General features: G+C 28.2%; 1 protein-coding gene across 3 annotated transcripts in view; it reads left to right on the plus strand.

Annotated features, from left to right (window-relative positions):
* Positions 1–17,230, plus strand: part of LOC107443771 (protein FAM107B) — a 177,128-nt gene that overhangs the window by 122,168 nt on the left and 37,730 nt on the right. For 2 of the 3 annotated variants that reach the window (XM_043045647.2, XM_043045645.2), the window contains one exon: positions 10,531–10,597. In XM_043045647.2, the coding sequence (XP_042901581.1) occupies positions 10,531–10,597 (67 nt within the window). Of the gene's footprint in view, positions 1–10,530; positions 10,598–15,263; positions 15,523–17,230 lie in introns of those variants that run through there. The other variant, XM_043045649.2, reaches the window with a different exon arrangement.

A 17,230-nucleotide genomic window follows, 5' to 3' on the forward strand; every position in this document is an offset into this window, starting at 1 on the left:
CTGTCATTGTGAAGAACTAGGATTCGAACCCCAGTGGTGATTTTTGAAGTTCTCCCAACTTCATATCAATAGGTACCAACTATCTCGGGAAGTAAAGGCGGCCGCTGCACGATACTAACAACATTCCCACCGTCATATTTGCCATTGGTCACGAAATTATAGGACTCTTAAACTCCTATCTATCTATGGTCACGAAATTATGGACTCCTTGACCCCCTGGCCCACAATGGACTGTTGCGGAAATGCCATTTTTTATACATATAAAATGTCATGGAATTTTTAAGTGTTGGCGAATATTAGATGTTATAATTGCTATTTAACAACCACCATAATTAATGTGGATGGCTACTATTTCCGGTTCAGCAAACATGATTTAACAAGGACAATTTTCTCCGCGTCATTATTTTTCACGATTTTTAAAGTTGATAGCTAATAAATACTTTTTTTTAAAAAATAAATAAATAATACAATTGTTATTACTTCATTTAACCAACCAGATATTCAAGTAATCTGACACAATAGAATATGGGAAAAAACAAACTCATTTTTTGTTCTGAAAAAAATGAAATAAGAATGAAGTGATTGATGCTGTTTTTCATCTTGTAATAAAACAATAACAATCGCGTGACCTTCTTTTCGATCATCCCTTGTACTTCACCTGGAAATGTCACATGACACGCGTTCATCTTCAGTTGTCGGTTTTCCTTGATTGCTTCTCTCTCTCTGAGATGATGACATTATTTCCTGAAATAGCATTATTATTCCATCTCTTTATGAATGCAAATTCGGGTGATTGCTTTTTCACGAAACATCATCAAGGATTGATTCTACTGTTGAAAATTTTCATGTATCCGACTATAACCCATTAAGCGCCTACGTTCCCGTAATTTTTTTTTCGAGCCTGAAAAGATTTAATTGTTTTGTTTTTAAAATTTATGTTGGAAAAATAAAACGTTCTTCTTCACCATAATATAATATAAATACTTATATTTTGATTTGAAATTACTTCATAGCTCTGGACGTATAATTAACTCCGGGCAAGCCATGACTGCTGCGCATTTGGACACATGTTCTGCACTAAAAGAGACTGACTATATTGTTAAGAAGTACTGGTGAACTAGATGCCTAATGACCTAATAGTCAATGGCGGGAATTTATTTAATAATAAATAATATTACTTCATTGCGATATTTCGAAACTCAAGTGGCAGCCAACGGTAGAAATGATCAAACCTGTCAAAACATAAATGTCCTGAAATTTTTCTCGGAAATTTTCATTTTACTATGAAATGTATTTTCGCAACAGTACTCAGTGGGCCAGCACCCAAGGTTTCGTGGCCAAAATTAGTATTTCGATAAAATTTGTTTCAAAATTTGGGGGTTTTTATGTGCAGGTAAATTGAATTCATAGTTGAAATTTTGAAATACGCTAAAAATACCCAAAAAAAAACAAAATTTCGGTTGAAATATGGCGAGCAAAAATAAAAAAAATAATATAGTACGTTTAAATAATTAAATATAGCAATGAAAATATGATAATTTTCGTAATTTTATATTAGAAATGAAAAGCAAATTATATTTCCGAAGTAATATTACAAAATAACTCGAATTAATTAGAAAATAACGCGAATTAATTACAAAATAAAGCGAAAACATGAAGGAAAAAAAACATAATTTTTGTCTTTCGGTGCATTTAGTCCACCTTTGCAATACGGGCAAAATGGAGCAGGTTTTTTCGAAAGAAGAAACATCAAAGAAGACAACAAAAAAAAGTTTAGCTAATTACCTCGTGGAACTTTTTGGAACTAAGTTTCGAAAGTCATTCAAACATTGTAAAATGTCAAATGATAAGATATAAACTAGTATAAGTTTGTCAAAAGTATTAACTAATCCAACAAATTGAAAAATTGTACTATAATTTCAGACTAATTACTCTGATTAAAATGTAACAGTAAGGTGAAATTCATATATTTCGGAAATAGAAATTTAAAAGCTACATTAAAAAAAAAATTTTCAACATATTTTTCATTACATTGCAATCTCGTCCGTCCAAAAAGTAAATTATAATGTTTGGAATGATTATGAATACTTAGTTTGGGCTATATTGAAACTGCATACGAGGGTTGCTATTTATATTTCTGGCCTAATAATGAAAAAACAAATATGTAGGATCGAAATTGGTTTTATTGTTTTTCAAAATATTCTCCATGATGATCAATACACTTTTGCATGCGTTTGAACCAATTTTCAAAGCACTTTTTCCAGTCCGATTGAGGTAACTCCAAAACATGCGTTTTTGAATGCATCAACCGCTTCTTCGGGGGTCGAAAATCGTTGTCCACGTAATTTATTTTTGATGTGTGGGAATAAGAAGAAGTCATTGGGTGCCAAATCAGGGCTGTACGGCGGATGACCCATCAGTTCGATCTTTCGCTCCGTCAGAAATGCCTTTGTGTGAGTTGATGTGTGAGAGCTCGCATTGTCATGATGAAGCCTGTTCTTCTGCTTTTTTCGAATTTCTCCGATGACTTCTGGCAAACAAATGGTCGTGTACCATTCAGAATTGACCGTCCTGCGTTGCTCTAACGCCACTGTTGCCACATGACCGTTAATGCCGAAGAAACAGGCAATCATTTGTTTCGATGTGCTTCTTCCTCGAACAACTTTTGTTGGTTTTGCCTCGTCTTGGAAGACCCATACAGTTGATTGCTGTTTTGTTTCCGGCTCATATGCATAGATCCATGATTCGTCACCTGTGTAGATGTTATACACAGCCTTTGATGTACCTTGAACGTATTTTTCCAACATTTCCTTGCACCAATCGACACGAGCCTTTTTTTGAGCGTTTGTCAGATTATGCGGGATCCAACGCGAACAAATTTTTTTTACGCTCAAATGTTCATGCAATATTTTATTGATGCTAGTCATACTAATGTCCAAAGACGCCTCTATCTCACGGTATGTCACATGACGATCTTGCTTTATCAGTTCACGCACAGCATCGATCTTTTCTGGCACAACAACGGATTTTGGACGACCTGCACGGGATTCGTCCTGGATCGAACATCGACCACGATTAAATTCGTTATACCAATTTTTTACAGTGCTGTAGGATGGCGCTTTATCGCTGAATAAAGAATTAAGTTCATCGAAGCACTCTTGTCTTGACAATCCACGTCGAAAGTTATGAAAAATAATGGCACGAAAATGTTCACGATTCAATTCCATTTTTTGAAAGAGAAGAACTTTTCAATTTACTGTCAACAACACAAATGAAGCTATAATGGTAAATCGTCTGCTGAATTTATGTTTAAAAATATCAAACTTTCGATTAAAATCGTCTGCGGTCGCCTAGCAACACTTACTGTTGCCAAGGCCAGAAATATAAATAGCAACCCTCGTACATATATATTAATTGAAAATTTAATTTTTGACTTTTGGCCAAAGATCATGGTCTTCTGGCCCACAGTGCTGTAGTTAGAAATGTGTTAACGCAATAGACAAATTTATATTATGTAATTTAGTGAGTAGAAGACTCTTTTTGAAACTATCCTATTACTTTTTTAAAAAAAAATAGGATATTCTTGTTTATAATTTGATCTAAAGTTATACCGGAATATAATATTTTGCAAAATTAGTAGTCACTATACTTTTTAATAAAAAAGTACTTTTTCCGTCTTCATATTGTATTGCGTTTACACAACGTCAGCGGTGAATAGGTTAACTATATACGATCTGAAAAGAATTTTTCTTCAACTATTTTCTTTACACTTTATAATTACAATTTTTTTATGATTAAATTAGTAGCCACTACTTCTTTTAGCATTGGCACTTGATTCGACAAAGTATTGCTCTTACGCAACGTAATTATGTACGGTAAGGGCAACTATATATACGATCTGAAAAAGTTTTTCTTCGACTATTCTCTTGAATATTTTTTATAATTACAAAAGTTTTTATCATTAAATTAGTAGCCACTACTTTTTTATCATTACTTTATACGCCACGTTAACGTGTTACGCTTACACAACATCAGCGATGAATACGGTAACTATATACGATCTGAAAAAAGTTTTTCTTCTATTCCCTTGAATATTTTTTACAATTACAAAAGTTTTTATCATTAAATTAGTAGTCACTACTTTTTTATCATTACTTTATACGTCGCGTTAACGTGTTACGCTTACGCAACATCAGCGATGAATAGGGTAACTATATACGATCTGTAAAAAGTTTTTCTTCTACTATTCCCTTGAATATTTTTTATAATTGCAAAAGTTTTTATCATTAAATTGGTAGCCACTACTTTTTTATCATTACTTTATACGTCGCGTTAACGTGTTACGCTTACACAACATCAGCGATGTATAAAATAATTATATAGGATCTGAAAAAAAGTTTTTCTTTGACTATTCTCTTGATTTTTTTTTCTATAAATGCAAAAGTTTTTATCATTAAATTAGTAGCCACTACTTTTTTATCATTACTTTATACGTCACGTTAACGTGTTACTCTTACACAACATCAGCGATGTATAAAATAATTATATTGGATCTGAAAAAATGTTTTCTTTGACTATTCTCTTGATTTTTTTTTTATAAATGCAAATTATTTTTAAATTGGAAGGAACTACTTTTTATCATAAGTACTCTATGCGTCAGAACAAAATTGAGTTAGTTGAAATTGTTTCTTTAACTATTTTTTGATGTTTCAAAATAAAATTTATTGACGTGATAAAAATAGTTTAATTATTGATATGTTTCTGGGTTTTTGTAGGAGTTATAAAGATTTCTGAAAATGTATTTAAAAAAACCTATTAGAAAAAAATTGTGGTGAGCGATTTGTATAATAATAGGCTTTTAATTTTGAGGAATTACATTGACCAGAGTTACGTCATAATTTTTAAAACTTGTCAATTTGAAACCTCAGGAACTAATCATCGAATTTCCATGTTTTAAAACTATAGATAAAGAAAAAATTGGCATTTTTTTTAATTGTAATTTTCAAAATTTTCAATTTTCATTTTTTTTATATTCTCAGAAAGTCGCAAACATTCTATAGATTGTTAGAACAAAAAGAAAATTAATCACACCTTTTTTAGAAGCTCACAGCTTTTCAGCTCACAGAGTGGCTGGACAGCTTTTTAAAAAGTTCGCAGTTTTTTAAGAAGATTGTTAGAATAAAAATGAAAAAACGATATTTCGAAACAAATCGTACTGTTTTAAATAGAAGCTGTTTATATACATTAAAAAAATGTTCTTTGAGAAAATTGCGGAATTAAAAATTTGGATTTTCTTTCTGTTTTTCCAATTCAAAAAATTACGTGTTTTTTCCACCTAAAAAAATTAAGTATGAAAGAATGAATACAGAATTATGAAACCCTTGAAAATTCATAAATTTTTACTGTTTTATTAGTAATATGGAGTTAATGCAATGCTGCTATTCTTTACAGATAATGGATAAATGTGTCAACTTAATCCCAAGTTTGTTTAGTTTACTAAGAAAGTATAAAAGGTTGAAGTTCGCAAACTCAACTGTATTCATATTTTTCTTTATTAACTTTTTAATTTTCATTTCTTCTCGCCAAAATAAACTCATCTTTATTAAAGTTTCATATGAATTCAAACCACAACTCCTTCTTTATCTTAGTTAATCCAATTAAATATAAGCAGTGCTCCCAGACAATACTTCGTAATATAACTGATTTTATGGAAGTGGAGTAATTAGGGCGTGTCTTAACATGAAACCCACCAACTGTTCTTTTTTTTCCAATATACTATCGCCCTTTCTTCTCTGAAACCTCGTTTGAACAATGAACAATAAAATGTTATTATTCTTTTAATAGGGAATGATTTTTCTTGTTCATTGGAATATGAGAAAAAGGAATTATCAAAGGGGTGTAATTGAAAACTTTCCAATTTCAAAGTATCCCCCTCTCTCTCCATTTCTAATAATAACCTTTTATAAACTGCCACTCATTATTAAAATATATGCTTTTCTTTATTTGAAGTTATTTCTGTAATAGTTTTATTATTTTTTTTATCGTATCCTATTATTCGATATTTCAGTCACGTGTTAAGCGGAACTAAGTGGTTTCGTCAATTTATGTTTTTGTTAACGGCGCTGCTAACAATTTAAACTTTAGTGAATGAAACACGTCCGTTCACGGAACATTGAAATTGAAAATTTGCTTCTATTCCAAATGTAATGGTAAAGATATTTTTTTTTTAAATATACTGTTTAAGAAAAAAGTTATTTGTTTTTAGAACAGTTGAGGTGTCTGGGTTCAAATTTGCTCAACTTCAGTTTGCTGAAGATCCTAAAGGCCACCGGTTCCTTAAAGATGTGCCGCGGAACCTTAGGGTTCCGTAGAATGGTCACAGGGGGTTCCAAGATTTAAGAATTTTTTGAACCTGTAATGATTTTTCAAACGTGAATTCCATTAATATCTAACCAATCATCCATAACTTGTTTAATATTTCTGCCATTTTATGAAATTAGTCGAAATTCCAGTCACAAAAGAGATAGCAAAATTTTAAAAAAATCATTTATCTTTCCTTAAAAAACAATAAATTATTATAAGGAATTGCTTTTATTAAGAAATATGCATCTGTATTTCTTATCGAACTTTTGAATTCGAGATAAAGTAATCAAACTCAACAATTAAGATCTATTTTTTTTTAGATAACCATTATTAACGTCTTTAAAAGTTCTTTTTCGAAACCTATGATTCAGTGTACTTAATTCATTTTCTTGTTATGTATTCCCCCAAAACATACTATTTAGAACAGGAACTAGGTGCTGTTCTAGTCCTGTGAAGCAACTGTTTGACACGAAACTTAATTTTAAGAGTATTTGATAAAACCATTAATTATTTTCAAAATAATTAGTAGTATTTCTTTGATTTGCATACTCACAGTCGCTAAGGTACTTCATTCATGATGTCGGGGTTCCACCAAAAAATGCTCAATCGTTTAGGGTTCCATAGCCGAAAAATATTGGGAACCGCTTATATAAGCTAAAAGAAGCCTCTGAGCTAATAAAAACTATTCAGACAAATGTTTATAATTATTTGCCTGAAAATACTATTTCAAAGAATATTATGACTATTTTATAAATTATAACTTTTCACAAACCACGCAGGCAGAATGGGTAGGGCACTGAGCTCTCATTGTGTAAAACCGAGGTTCGATCTGAGTTGTGACTTGAAGCTCATTCAACTTTAGATCGATGGATATAAGCTTGTCTGAAAAGTAAAGGCGGTCGGTGCGTATTGCCGTCATGATGCTGCTGGGAACCAATTTGTGGAGCCCTAACTTTAATGAACACTTTGGCAATCAAGTGTTTAGTTTTCTAGCATGCTTGCTATTCATTTTATCGGCCTTCTAAAAGGATGAGTCAACCTTGCTCGGTTCGAGGATAGAACCTGGTCCACAGCACTCAGACATTGGGACTCCTGCTGCTATGCTTTTTATTTAAAATCATAAATCTATACCACGACTATTAACTTATCACAAAATTATTTTATTACATTTTTATGTCAAGTCAATATTTTTAAGTCAATCTATAGTTGAATTATTGATATTTTTAGATCCTAAAACCATTTCTGCAAAAAAAACATAAATAAGAGTTTAAAATAACAAACAGTAACCAGATTAACACACAGTTAGCCTTTCGAAGCGTAATTTTTATTAAACACATTTTCCAAGCCTTTTTCATTTTGTATTAATTTAGATCAAAATAAGTGAAAATATTACATTTTGCATTTTAATACTTTTTTGTTTTGAAATACAGCATAAAACACCGACATTTTTTTTCTGCTTTCAAGGTAAAATATTCCAAGCAAGGCTCAATATTTTTTTTCTTCAAATTTACACTTATTTGCAGTTATTTAGATCTAAGAGAAACAGTTATTCAGCAGTGAAATTTCTTTAATTTACAAAATCAACATTTACAAATGAATATGAATAAAAAACATTTTAAAACTACCGTTTTTGAGTTTTATATTTTAGTAATTAAAAATAATTCCCATAATCTAATAGATTTTTAGTAACTATTATACTGTTTTTTAGAATTAAAATATTTTAAAATTTTTTTTTACTAGTAATTAGAGCGTCAGGAAAGAAATATATATAAGGAACACCTAATCCCACTTGCGTCAAAGGGTGAAACACATTTTAGTTGCAAAACTGACTGTTTTTAAAAAATGATATCCAGTTATATTTATGTCTAATAAAATATTTGTAACCATAAAAAAAATATTTGTACCTGTAAATTATATTGCATGGTGTTATTTATTTAATTTCCACCATCTAAATTATCGCAATCTGAAACTAATGATATGGATATTTTAAAACAGCCATTATGAAAAAACCGTTATGAAGGAATGCATGCTCTTCTCTTCAAATATTGCCTAATTATTCAAGCGTCTATTTTATTAAGAAAATACATTTTGATTTATAAATTTCAAAACCAAATTTATATTAGCAGGTTGCAAAGTTGATTAAGAAGCTTATGCTAAAGAAATTTATGTATTCTTTGTTACAATTTGATATTCTATAAATCCCATGAATATTTCTTAAAAAATCATCTTGTAATAAAGATGATTTCGTACTGGTGTACTACTCACAAATTCAGTAACTTTTGTACTAAATTTTTATTACACTTTCATTATTTTATTATTTAAATATGTCTTAATGTATGAAATGTTATGTTTGTTTTTGCAATACTTTTATTTTTACATATATTTTTATGTAGTCAGCCATGTTGGATATTTTTTATCAACTATTAGCATTTTCTTTACGTCAATAAAGGGGTACAAAACCTCTGGTCGACGTGTCTTGCTTCTAGAAACTGACCAACCTCTAAGTCTATCTACTTTAATAAATACAAGAAAAGAGAACTGGAAATTCCCTCTATTAGACAATGATTTTAATTTTAATCATAATAAATTTTCATAATAAATTTCATCCTTAATAGTTATTGCGCTATATGTAAGTAAATATTTCTTTAAATTTAAAAATGGCTTGTAAGTTTTTATTATTTGAATAAAAGATGCCATTAGGAAAAAAATAATGTGTTAAGTTTTGAATTACAATTTAATTCAGCTTTGTAAATAATATTTGCAATATTTTATTATTATTATTTAGACTAAATTTTAGGAAAAATTAATTTAATTTTCGGCTTAATTCATTTAATTTTAAAACAAACTTTTTTTATTATGCTTATGATATAAGTTTTTTTTTAAAAAATATCTTACAGGTAAAAAAAATAGAGTAAATTTTTCTCTTAAATTTTAATATAATCTTTTATTAAATTTTAATATCTTTCATTTCCCTGAAATTTTTATTTGTTAAAGCAGTTTAACTTTAAATATATCAAACTCATGTGTTTCAAATGGAATTGTGCCAATTAAAATTTAAATAAATTCATTTTTCATACTGCTTTTAATTTAATGCCAAATAACATGTCAAATGCAATCGGATTCTTCAAATGTTAAAAAATTTTAATAATTTTAACAAAAAATTAATTTTAAATACATTTATGTCTAAAATGAATTTGTGATTATTGCAAACGTAGCAGCATGAATTTTAGTTACAAACAATCATTTTAATCACAAACAATAAATGCATTACAAATAATCATTTCAGTTTTAAAAAATATAGTCAGTTTTAAATGATAGTTTAATTATTCTTTTGTATCTGAATTCAATTTAATAGTTATATTCATAATTAATTAAATTTATTGCTTAAACGAAAATCATAATCGTTTAAAAAAGGAATTGACCATAAATTACAAAAATATCAAACGTAAAACAAGTTTACTCAGTTTAAATTATCAATTTTAACTGAATTGATTTCTTAAAAAACTGAAATAATTATTTTTAATTAAACTTATTATTTGAAATTGAAATGCTTAAAATTAAAATCATTATTTGTAACTGAATTAATTGATTTCACTAGAAATGATTTAAAATTAAGGTGATTATTTGTCTTTAAATTTATCGTTTTTAATTGAAATATTAAAATAAATTTAAATTATAATGAATTAATTAATATTAAGAAAGATAATAAGTATTTAAATATTAATAGTTAATTATTTAGCTATAAAATTAATTATAATAAATATTAAAATAACTAAAATTAATTATTAAAATTTAAATTCATAAATATTAAAAAATTATGATTAATTTATAATTTTAGAGATGATTATAATAAATTCATAAATGCAGAAAAAAATTAAGTAATAAATATAAAATAACTTATAATTCTTAAATTATATTTAAAACGATTTTTGGCTTTTCGACGTTCTCCTGTATCGAACTTTCTCTGCCAAGCAATTGATAAAAATGAAACATCTGTTTCATTATCATCATCCCCCTTCCCCCGGTCCTCTCCACCACCAGCTGGTCTTTTACTCAACCTTTACCCCCCTACTCCGGATAAAATGAAACCGTCCATCCAACATGGCTGACCCCAAGCGAATAGTAAAACGTGACATTTAGTTTCTGTTTTTTTTTCCTTCTCGGCAGACTAAGTGTGAACTCCTCACGCATGGTTCTCTTGATCAACAGAAAAAGAAAGGATCCAAAAAATCAGGTAAGTTCCCTTCATTATATAATATTCTCCTGTTTTTTTTGTTTTCTTTTGTTCGATTTGTTTCCCTTTCATTGCAGTGAATGCGACTTTAAAATAAAATTAAATTTTCCCACTAGGGATTTTGATGATAATTTTTTATTTTAAATATTAGCATTTTTTTAATTTTATTTTTCACAGTTTAAATGCAGTTATAAATAATTAATAATCATTTCTATCATAAACAAAAAATATCCGTTATAAGTAATTATTTTAAATATCAACAAAAAATTCAATAACAAAAAAATCATTACAATTTTAAATAATCATTTCAATTTTGAATAATAAGCTCACCTATTAATAATAATTTAACTATTAAAGTGAGTGTTATAATATGTTTGTTTGTTCATCATAGTGGAAAGTAAAAATAAATATTGTTAAACAAACTCTAAGCTAACAATGCATATTTGAATTTTTTTTTTTTTGCATAAATTTTGTGAGCCATTGCATTTTTTTTCTAAACCATAACAATATTTAGTGCTACCTTTATGGTAAAGATTACGTAAACAATTTCTCCAAAAGTTGTTTATTGTACGTTATTTCAGCAAATACTGCGTTTGAAATTCATGCAAAATATTTGTTAATTGTTTTTAACTAAATCATTTTAAAAAAAGCCATTATTAAATGAAGTTTCATTGTTAAATACTATATTATTTACTTTTTTCTGTTTATATTTCAATGAGAATAGTTTAAATTTATATTAATGCAAAATAATCCATTTTTATAAACGGAATAAATAATCAAAATTTATCCGTACTACTTATCGATCTGTTAACCTTTTTAAAATAAACATTATTATTTTTTTTATTATTTGACCATTAAATTATTATCCATCGGTGTCATTAAAAAAATTTAAAAAAAATAACTACTTCGTTAGCATTGTTTTCTCAATATTGATCGAAATACTTCAGAAGGAAATATTTTTAATATTTATAAATTTTAATAATTGTTTTCCAAATAAAAAAAAATGTTTTTTTTTTAATTAGTTCAGGTTTTCTTTTATTAAATAATATAACTACAACTATGAATTTCATTTAGCTTTTGATTATAAAAAATAAATAAGAAAATATTTTTAATAATTAATATTGAGTTATAAATTATAGTAATATCTCTTCGTCTAACATGACAATGTAAACAAATAATTAAGTGTCGCATTGCGCTTTTGCAAGACGCTTTTTTTTTAATTAAAAAGTTTCTTCGTCATGACCCCTAGAGTTGTCAGCTTACTGAATGTCAACATAAATTTAATTACATGTTATGTAAACCTAATATAACTTTAAAAAAATCAATTCATTTCTTTGTATATAACTTAATAAAAATAAACAATCGTTTTTACGAAACATTTATTTTAATAAATAACATATCGGTTCATTACTCTATTTAGAAAACAAACATTATATAAATTTTAAACAAAAATATATATGTGTAAAAAAATTACTTTTATAAAAAAATGTAATTGCCCTTGTATTCGCATTTATTTTCTTAGTTTAATATAACTCTGTAAAATAAATGTAATTTTAATTGAATTATAAAATTTAAATAACTGATTTTTATTAACTAGTTAAAAAATATATTCTTCTAGTTATGATATCACAATTGTAAAAAAATAATATAGTTCATTTTAATAGTTTTTTGTTTGTATTATTCCTGATAAATCACATTACAGTTTTTATCTATAAAAGAAAGTTCAAAAACATCGTCGAATGTTTTTATTAACTAATAACAGATTGAAAGATAAAACGTAGGAGTCTATTATTTTATTCTATAGCCAACTGTAAGAACATATTTTTTACAGTTTTCTTACATAATTTGAGCAAACGACAACCATTTATGCGTCATTTACTTTATGTATAACATTATCTAAATGAATCATTTGCCGTTATTGATTTTGATAATGACTCGACTCAATAGAATTTTTCGTTTTATTTTTTTTAATTATTTTCGTAAATATTGTGTTAATTTAAGTGGTCACATATTTTTGAAGATGGCTATGTATTGAGAGTAATAATGATAACATAGAAAAATTTTGTTTTATTATTTCTTTTCATATATTTATCATTAATTTATTATCATTATCATTAATTTATTATTATAAATTAATGATAATTGATTATTATCATTAATTTATTTTGTTGCAACAAAAGGTGCATGTTTAAAAAATTTCAAAAAGCAAATCAAAACAAATATTCTTTTATTAAATATTGAAGCAGAAAAAAAGTAACATCAGAACTTTTTTTAAACAATATGAAAAGTGATTAAATGATAAAATTACAAACATTAGTATTTTTTTTATTAGAATCTTTGAACATTTTTTACAAACAAATTACTAAATAGTAATTGAAATCTGTTCTTAATATTTTAAATATTATTTAAATTTATATTTCGCTCCAAAAATAGGTATTTTTATAGCTTAATAAGTATTTTTATAGTTTAGTAGACATTGACTTGTGATTTTAATGTCAATTATATGAGTTTTATGATGACATTCAGTTCATTTTAATTGTGAATTTAAACAGAACTGTTTAAAATAAAATAATAAGTTTTAGTGTAAATATGAAGCCCAATTACATATAAAGTTAGGAAAATTGAATTTTTGGAGAAAATTTGATTTCGCATTAAAAATTCTGTTCATGAAATCAAAAAATACAAATGGCATCAAGTAATTTCGGTATACTTACTTTTTTGTCAATAGTTACTCCCCTCTTCTATCAAAATTGGCGTATTTCGTAACAGCAAATGTAGTGATTGCAAAATTGATTGCATATAACAAATTTGGAGATTGCAAAAATTAAAAACTCAATTTCATTTTTATGTAACTCTTTGCAGAAGCCATTTTACAAAACAAATATGCATTCGTCTTCTTTAAGTACCGCTGTAACATTGGATTTATCCAATATTACAGCAGCTCTATCTTTAGCTTAGCGTAGTAAGCTTTTTCCAAATATGAGGTTAAAAAATTTGAAAAAAATTGATTTTGTTCTTTTTTTTATGTTAATGCAAAAGTTTTGAGTTTGGAATTTAGGACTGGCCTTGGCAATGACATTTAAAACTTTTTTTTTTTAAACTATGATTTTATATATCTCATAGCATGAAAAGAATTAATTATAAAATTTTTCATTATCTGAGAATAATTCCAATTTCCCTTATAAATTTGCTGAATTGTTAACTCTTTAGTGTATAAAATAACAGTACTTGGTTTCGTTGCAAACTTAACCGTGATTGAACTCACAAAGAGATTTTTTTTTCCCTCCAATGTCCGCCCGAGGAATGACCTACGTCATACAGGCATCTGAAGGGTAGGCTTGTTGGCCACTCTTTCAGGGGAACCATATTAGGTGGGCAAACGTTGCTCTCACAGTAAGGACAGATAGTACAGAGAGAATGAAAGATCATTCATGCCTTGCCCGGGATTCGAATCCATATTCTTTCTGATGCAAGGCCAGTTCCCTGGCCCCTACACAGGTCGGTCGGCACACACGATTAGATTAGTACTTACAAAATCTTCAATTTCTTTCAACCCATCACTTTTCGATGATAGGATCTGCTGCATTTTTATTTTAACTGAATGACATTAAATTTAAAATTCCTCTATACTTATTCTTCATTATTTTATTCAATTTAGCTAATTCGTTATAATTCTTATTTCCTTTATATTTCTTATAAATGTTTCTTGCAATCTTACCAATATAATATTACAACATTGGGATTTGTTGCAAATTTTTTCATGGTAAGAATTTAAAATAAATAATATTAAAAAAAATTTATTAATATTTTAAAATTCTAATTTGTCTGTGTAAATTATTGTTTGAAATTGTTAGTTACGTAGTTCTAACTAAATTATTATTGGCAATTTGTGATGTAAAAATATTTGTCAGATATACGAAAAAATTTCTTCGTTTATAGGCGATTAAAACTATTCTAATGTGTAATTTTTTAGGTTGCACCCCTTGACACTTGAATTAGTTTTTTTTTTCACATACTTGTTTTATAGCTGTAACCTTTCAAGTTTTTCTGGAATATTTTATTTTTAAATCTGAGTTGGTAGCATAACTTATGCATTGTTATTTCATTCGTAATTTAGTAAATTTAGTTTCAAATGATTTTGGCCACTATAATATACAAATAGTTTCAATTTACGTTTGTAAGATCTGATCGTTATTTGATTAGAATTTTAAGATTGACGAAAATTTTTGTTTATAATTTTTAATATCATTGTTATTTTGCTAACACGTAAAAGAATTAACTCGAAAACAAATGGCGCTTGGAGACACCGCGAGTTTAGATAATTTAACTGAAAATAAAAAGAAAGGCTTAAATTTACTTATTGGAATAGATAGGCTACAAATCGAATCGCATTGCAATAGTGGTTGTAATTTTGAAGTGGCTTTTTATTTACTGTAACTGACAATTCTAGTTAAATCAGCACTTGAAACAGTTGAGTGCTTTGCGTGTATCAGTCAAAGCATCTAATATTTATAAACAAAGTTTGTTCAGTCTTCACTGATTTATAAATTTTAAACGTCCTTTTTTTCTGTATATCTTATCGATTATTTTGTAATGTAATTGTTTCTGCCACGTGTTGAGAATCTTTTTTATTATCTGGTCCCCTTCATCTCGAGCTTCCTGAGCTATCTCGTGGAATGCTGCCGCACTTGAAGACAGCAAACCTATTATATTAAGTGAAGTGGGTGGGTTCGCTTTTAACTCACTTTTCCCTCTATCAATTCAGAGGCCTTAAATATCCCAAATGAAGTGGCTGTAGACGAGTTTTATTTTGGTTGGTATTGGTGTGTGTGTATGTTCCTTGCCAGATGGCTCTTCTATGTAGAAAATGCTTTCAAGAGTTTCTGTGAAGCTTTCATTGTTTTTGTCTGCACCGCCTTTGTTCAGTAAGCTAATTTTTTTTTCTGAATACTACTCTAAATGTTTTGTCTCACTAAAGGTCCTTATTAAGAATCCAAATCCATAGGATTTTTTTTAAACGGAGCTTTTGGGGGAACATATGGGTGTTGGTGATTTTGAAATCCCTCTTTGACTTATTTCACCAAATTGATGATATGGATTATGACGGAACTTAAAACAGAAAATTCATTGTCTTTTCCCCTCTGAAATTTTGTAATGTAGTAAGTTAGTTCTTTACTGATAGCTAGACAATTGCAAACATTTTCAAAACAGTTTACTATGAATTAAACAACCGCTATCACACTTTGAAACTGAAAATTTACTAAGCCTTCTTTTAAAGAAGTTCTTCGATAAGCCATGAGCTTATTTGCCAATCTGCTATAAAGACTGTTATATCAAGTGAGGCTAGCTGTTACACTACAAAAGGATCGCAAAGGACGCTAATCAAAATGGCCACAAAATATACTTGTTTTTGTAGGAGGATCCTGGAAAGCTTAAGTATTCTACTTTTTAAATTTCTTCATACGATTATGCGTTTAAACTTAGATTAAAATGAGGTTTTCAACCCTATGATTATTCAAACATTATAGGGGTGGAGACTTCTTCACCTCTTTTGTGGGATGTTAAGAGACCTTCCGTCTCTCTGATCTGTTAGGTTTTTAGAACATCTTATGTTACAATTCGTGGCTTGGGTAGAAAACTAAAATTTTGTAATAGTGATCAGTTTTGGAGCTCTTCGGAAGTTTAACATCCTGCTTATAGCTTAGATGTCAAGATGTGAAAAGTATGAAGGAAAATTGTTTTGGCTCTGCTTTTAAGGTTGCACTAAAGCTGCTCTTACAAAATGAAACAAAATAAATAGTTGTTTGTAGATGAAGAATGCGAGAGGATGAGCAGTGACTTTCTCTGCCGGTGCACTTGTATTGTTAGGTAGACACATTTACAGGAATCATATACAATCGATGTCTGAAACGTAAGGCAGTGTACAGAAGCATTGACAGTAAATTATTATCATCTATATAAAGAATGGGGAGTCAAAATATAGGATGTTAGAATCGATAATATATGATATTGAATTTAACAATGTTGGACTGGAGAGTCAAAATATATGATGTTGAATTTAACAATGCTGGAATGGGGAGTCAAAATATATGATGTTGAATTTAACAATGATGGAAAGGGGATTCAAAATATATGATGTTAAATAGGTAATAAAGGATGTTGGATTTCATAATTTTAAAATATATTGTGACGCTTATCGTCACTCAAAATTAAAATCAAGAGAAAGGGCTAAGATTAGATTTCTAGAACATTTCAGAGTCTTCGATTAAATAAAACTACTGTGGGAAATCTCCATCGGCAAATAGTAAGTTAAATACGGATAAAGTAATTCAAATAAACGATTAGGTTTAAATCTTACAATGTCACCCCCATCATGTGATTGACCCATCACGGGACAAACTCGAAAACAACAATGACTTTTGAACTTGACCTTTCCTCAGATTTGTAACTTTTTATCACCCAAAAAATACGATATAAAAGCAGCCGAAGGAAAGGGTTGGGAGAGCAATCAAAAGCAATCAGCCTAAGTGACAAAAGGCCGAACCATGACTAAACTTGGTAAGTCTCTCTCCATCTATTCTAAAAAGCACGTAAGAATTAATGTATAAATAAGTTGAATTAATTGTATATTCT

This window comes from Parasteatoda tepidariorum, chromosome 2, assembly GCF_043381705.1.
Source record: "Parasteatoda tepidariorum isolate YZ-2023 chromosome 2, CAS_Ptep_4.0, whole genome shotgun sequence".
Classification (NCBI taxonomy): domain Eukaryota; kingdom Metazoa; phylum Arthropoda; class Arachnida; order Araneae; family Theridiidae; genus Parasteatoda; species Parasteatoda tepidariorum.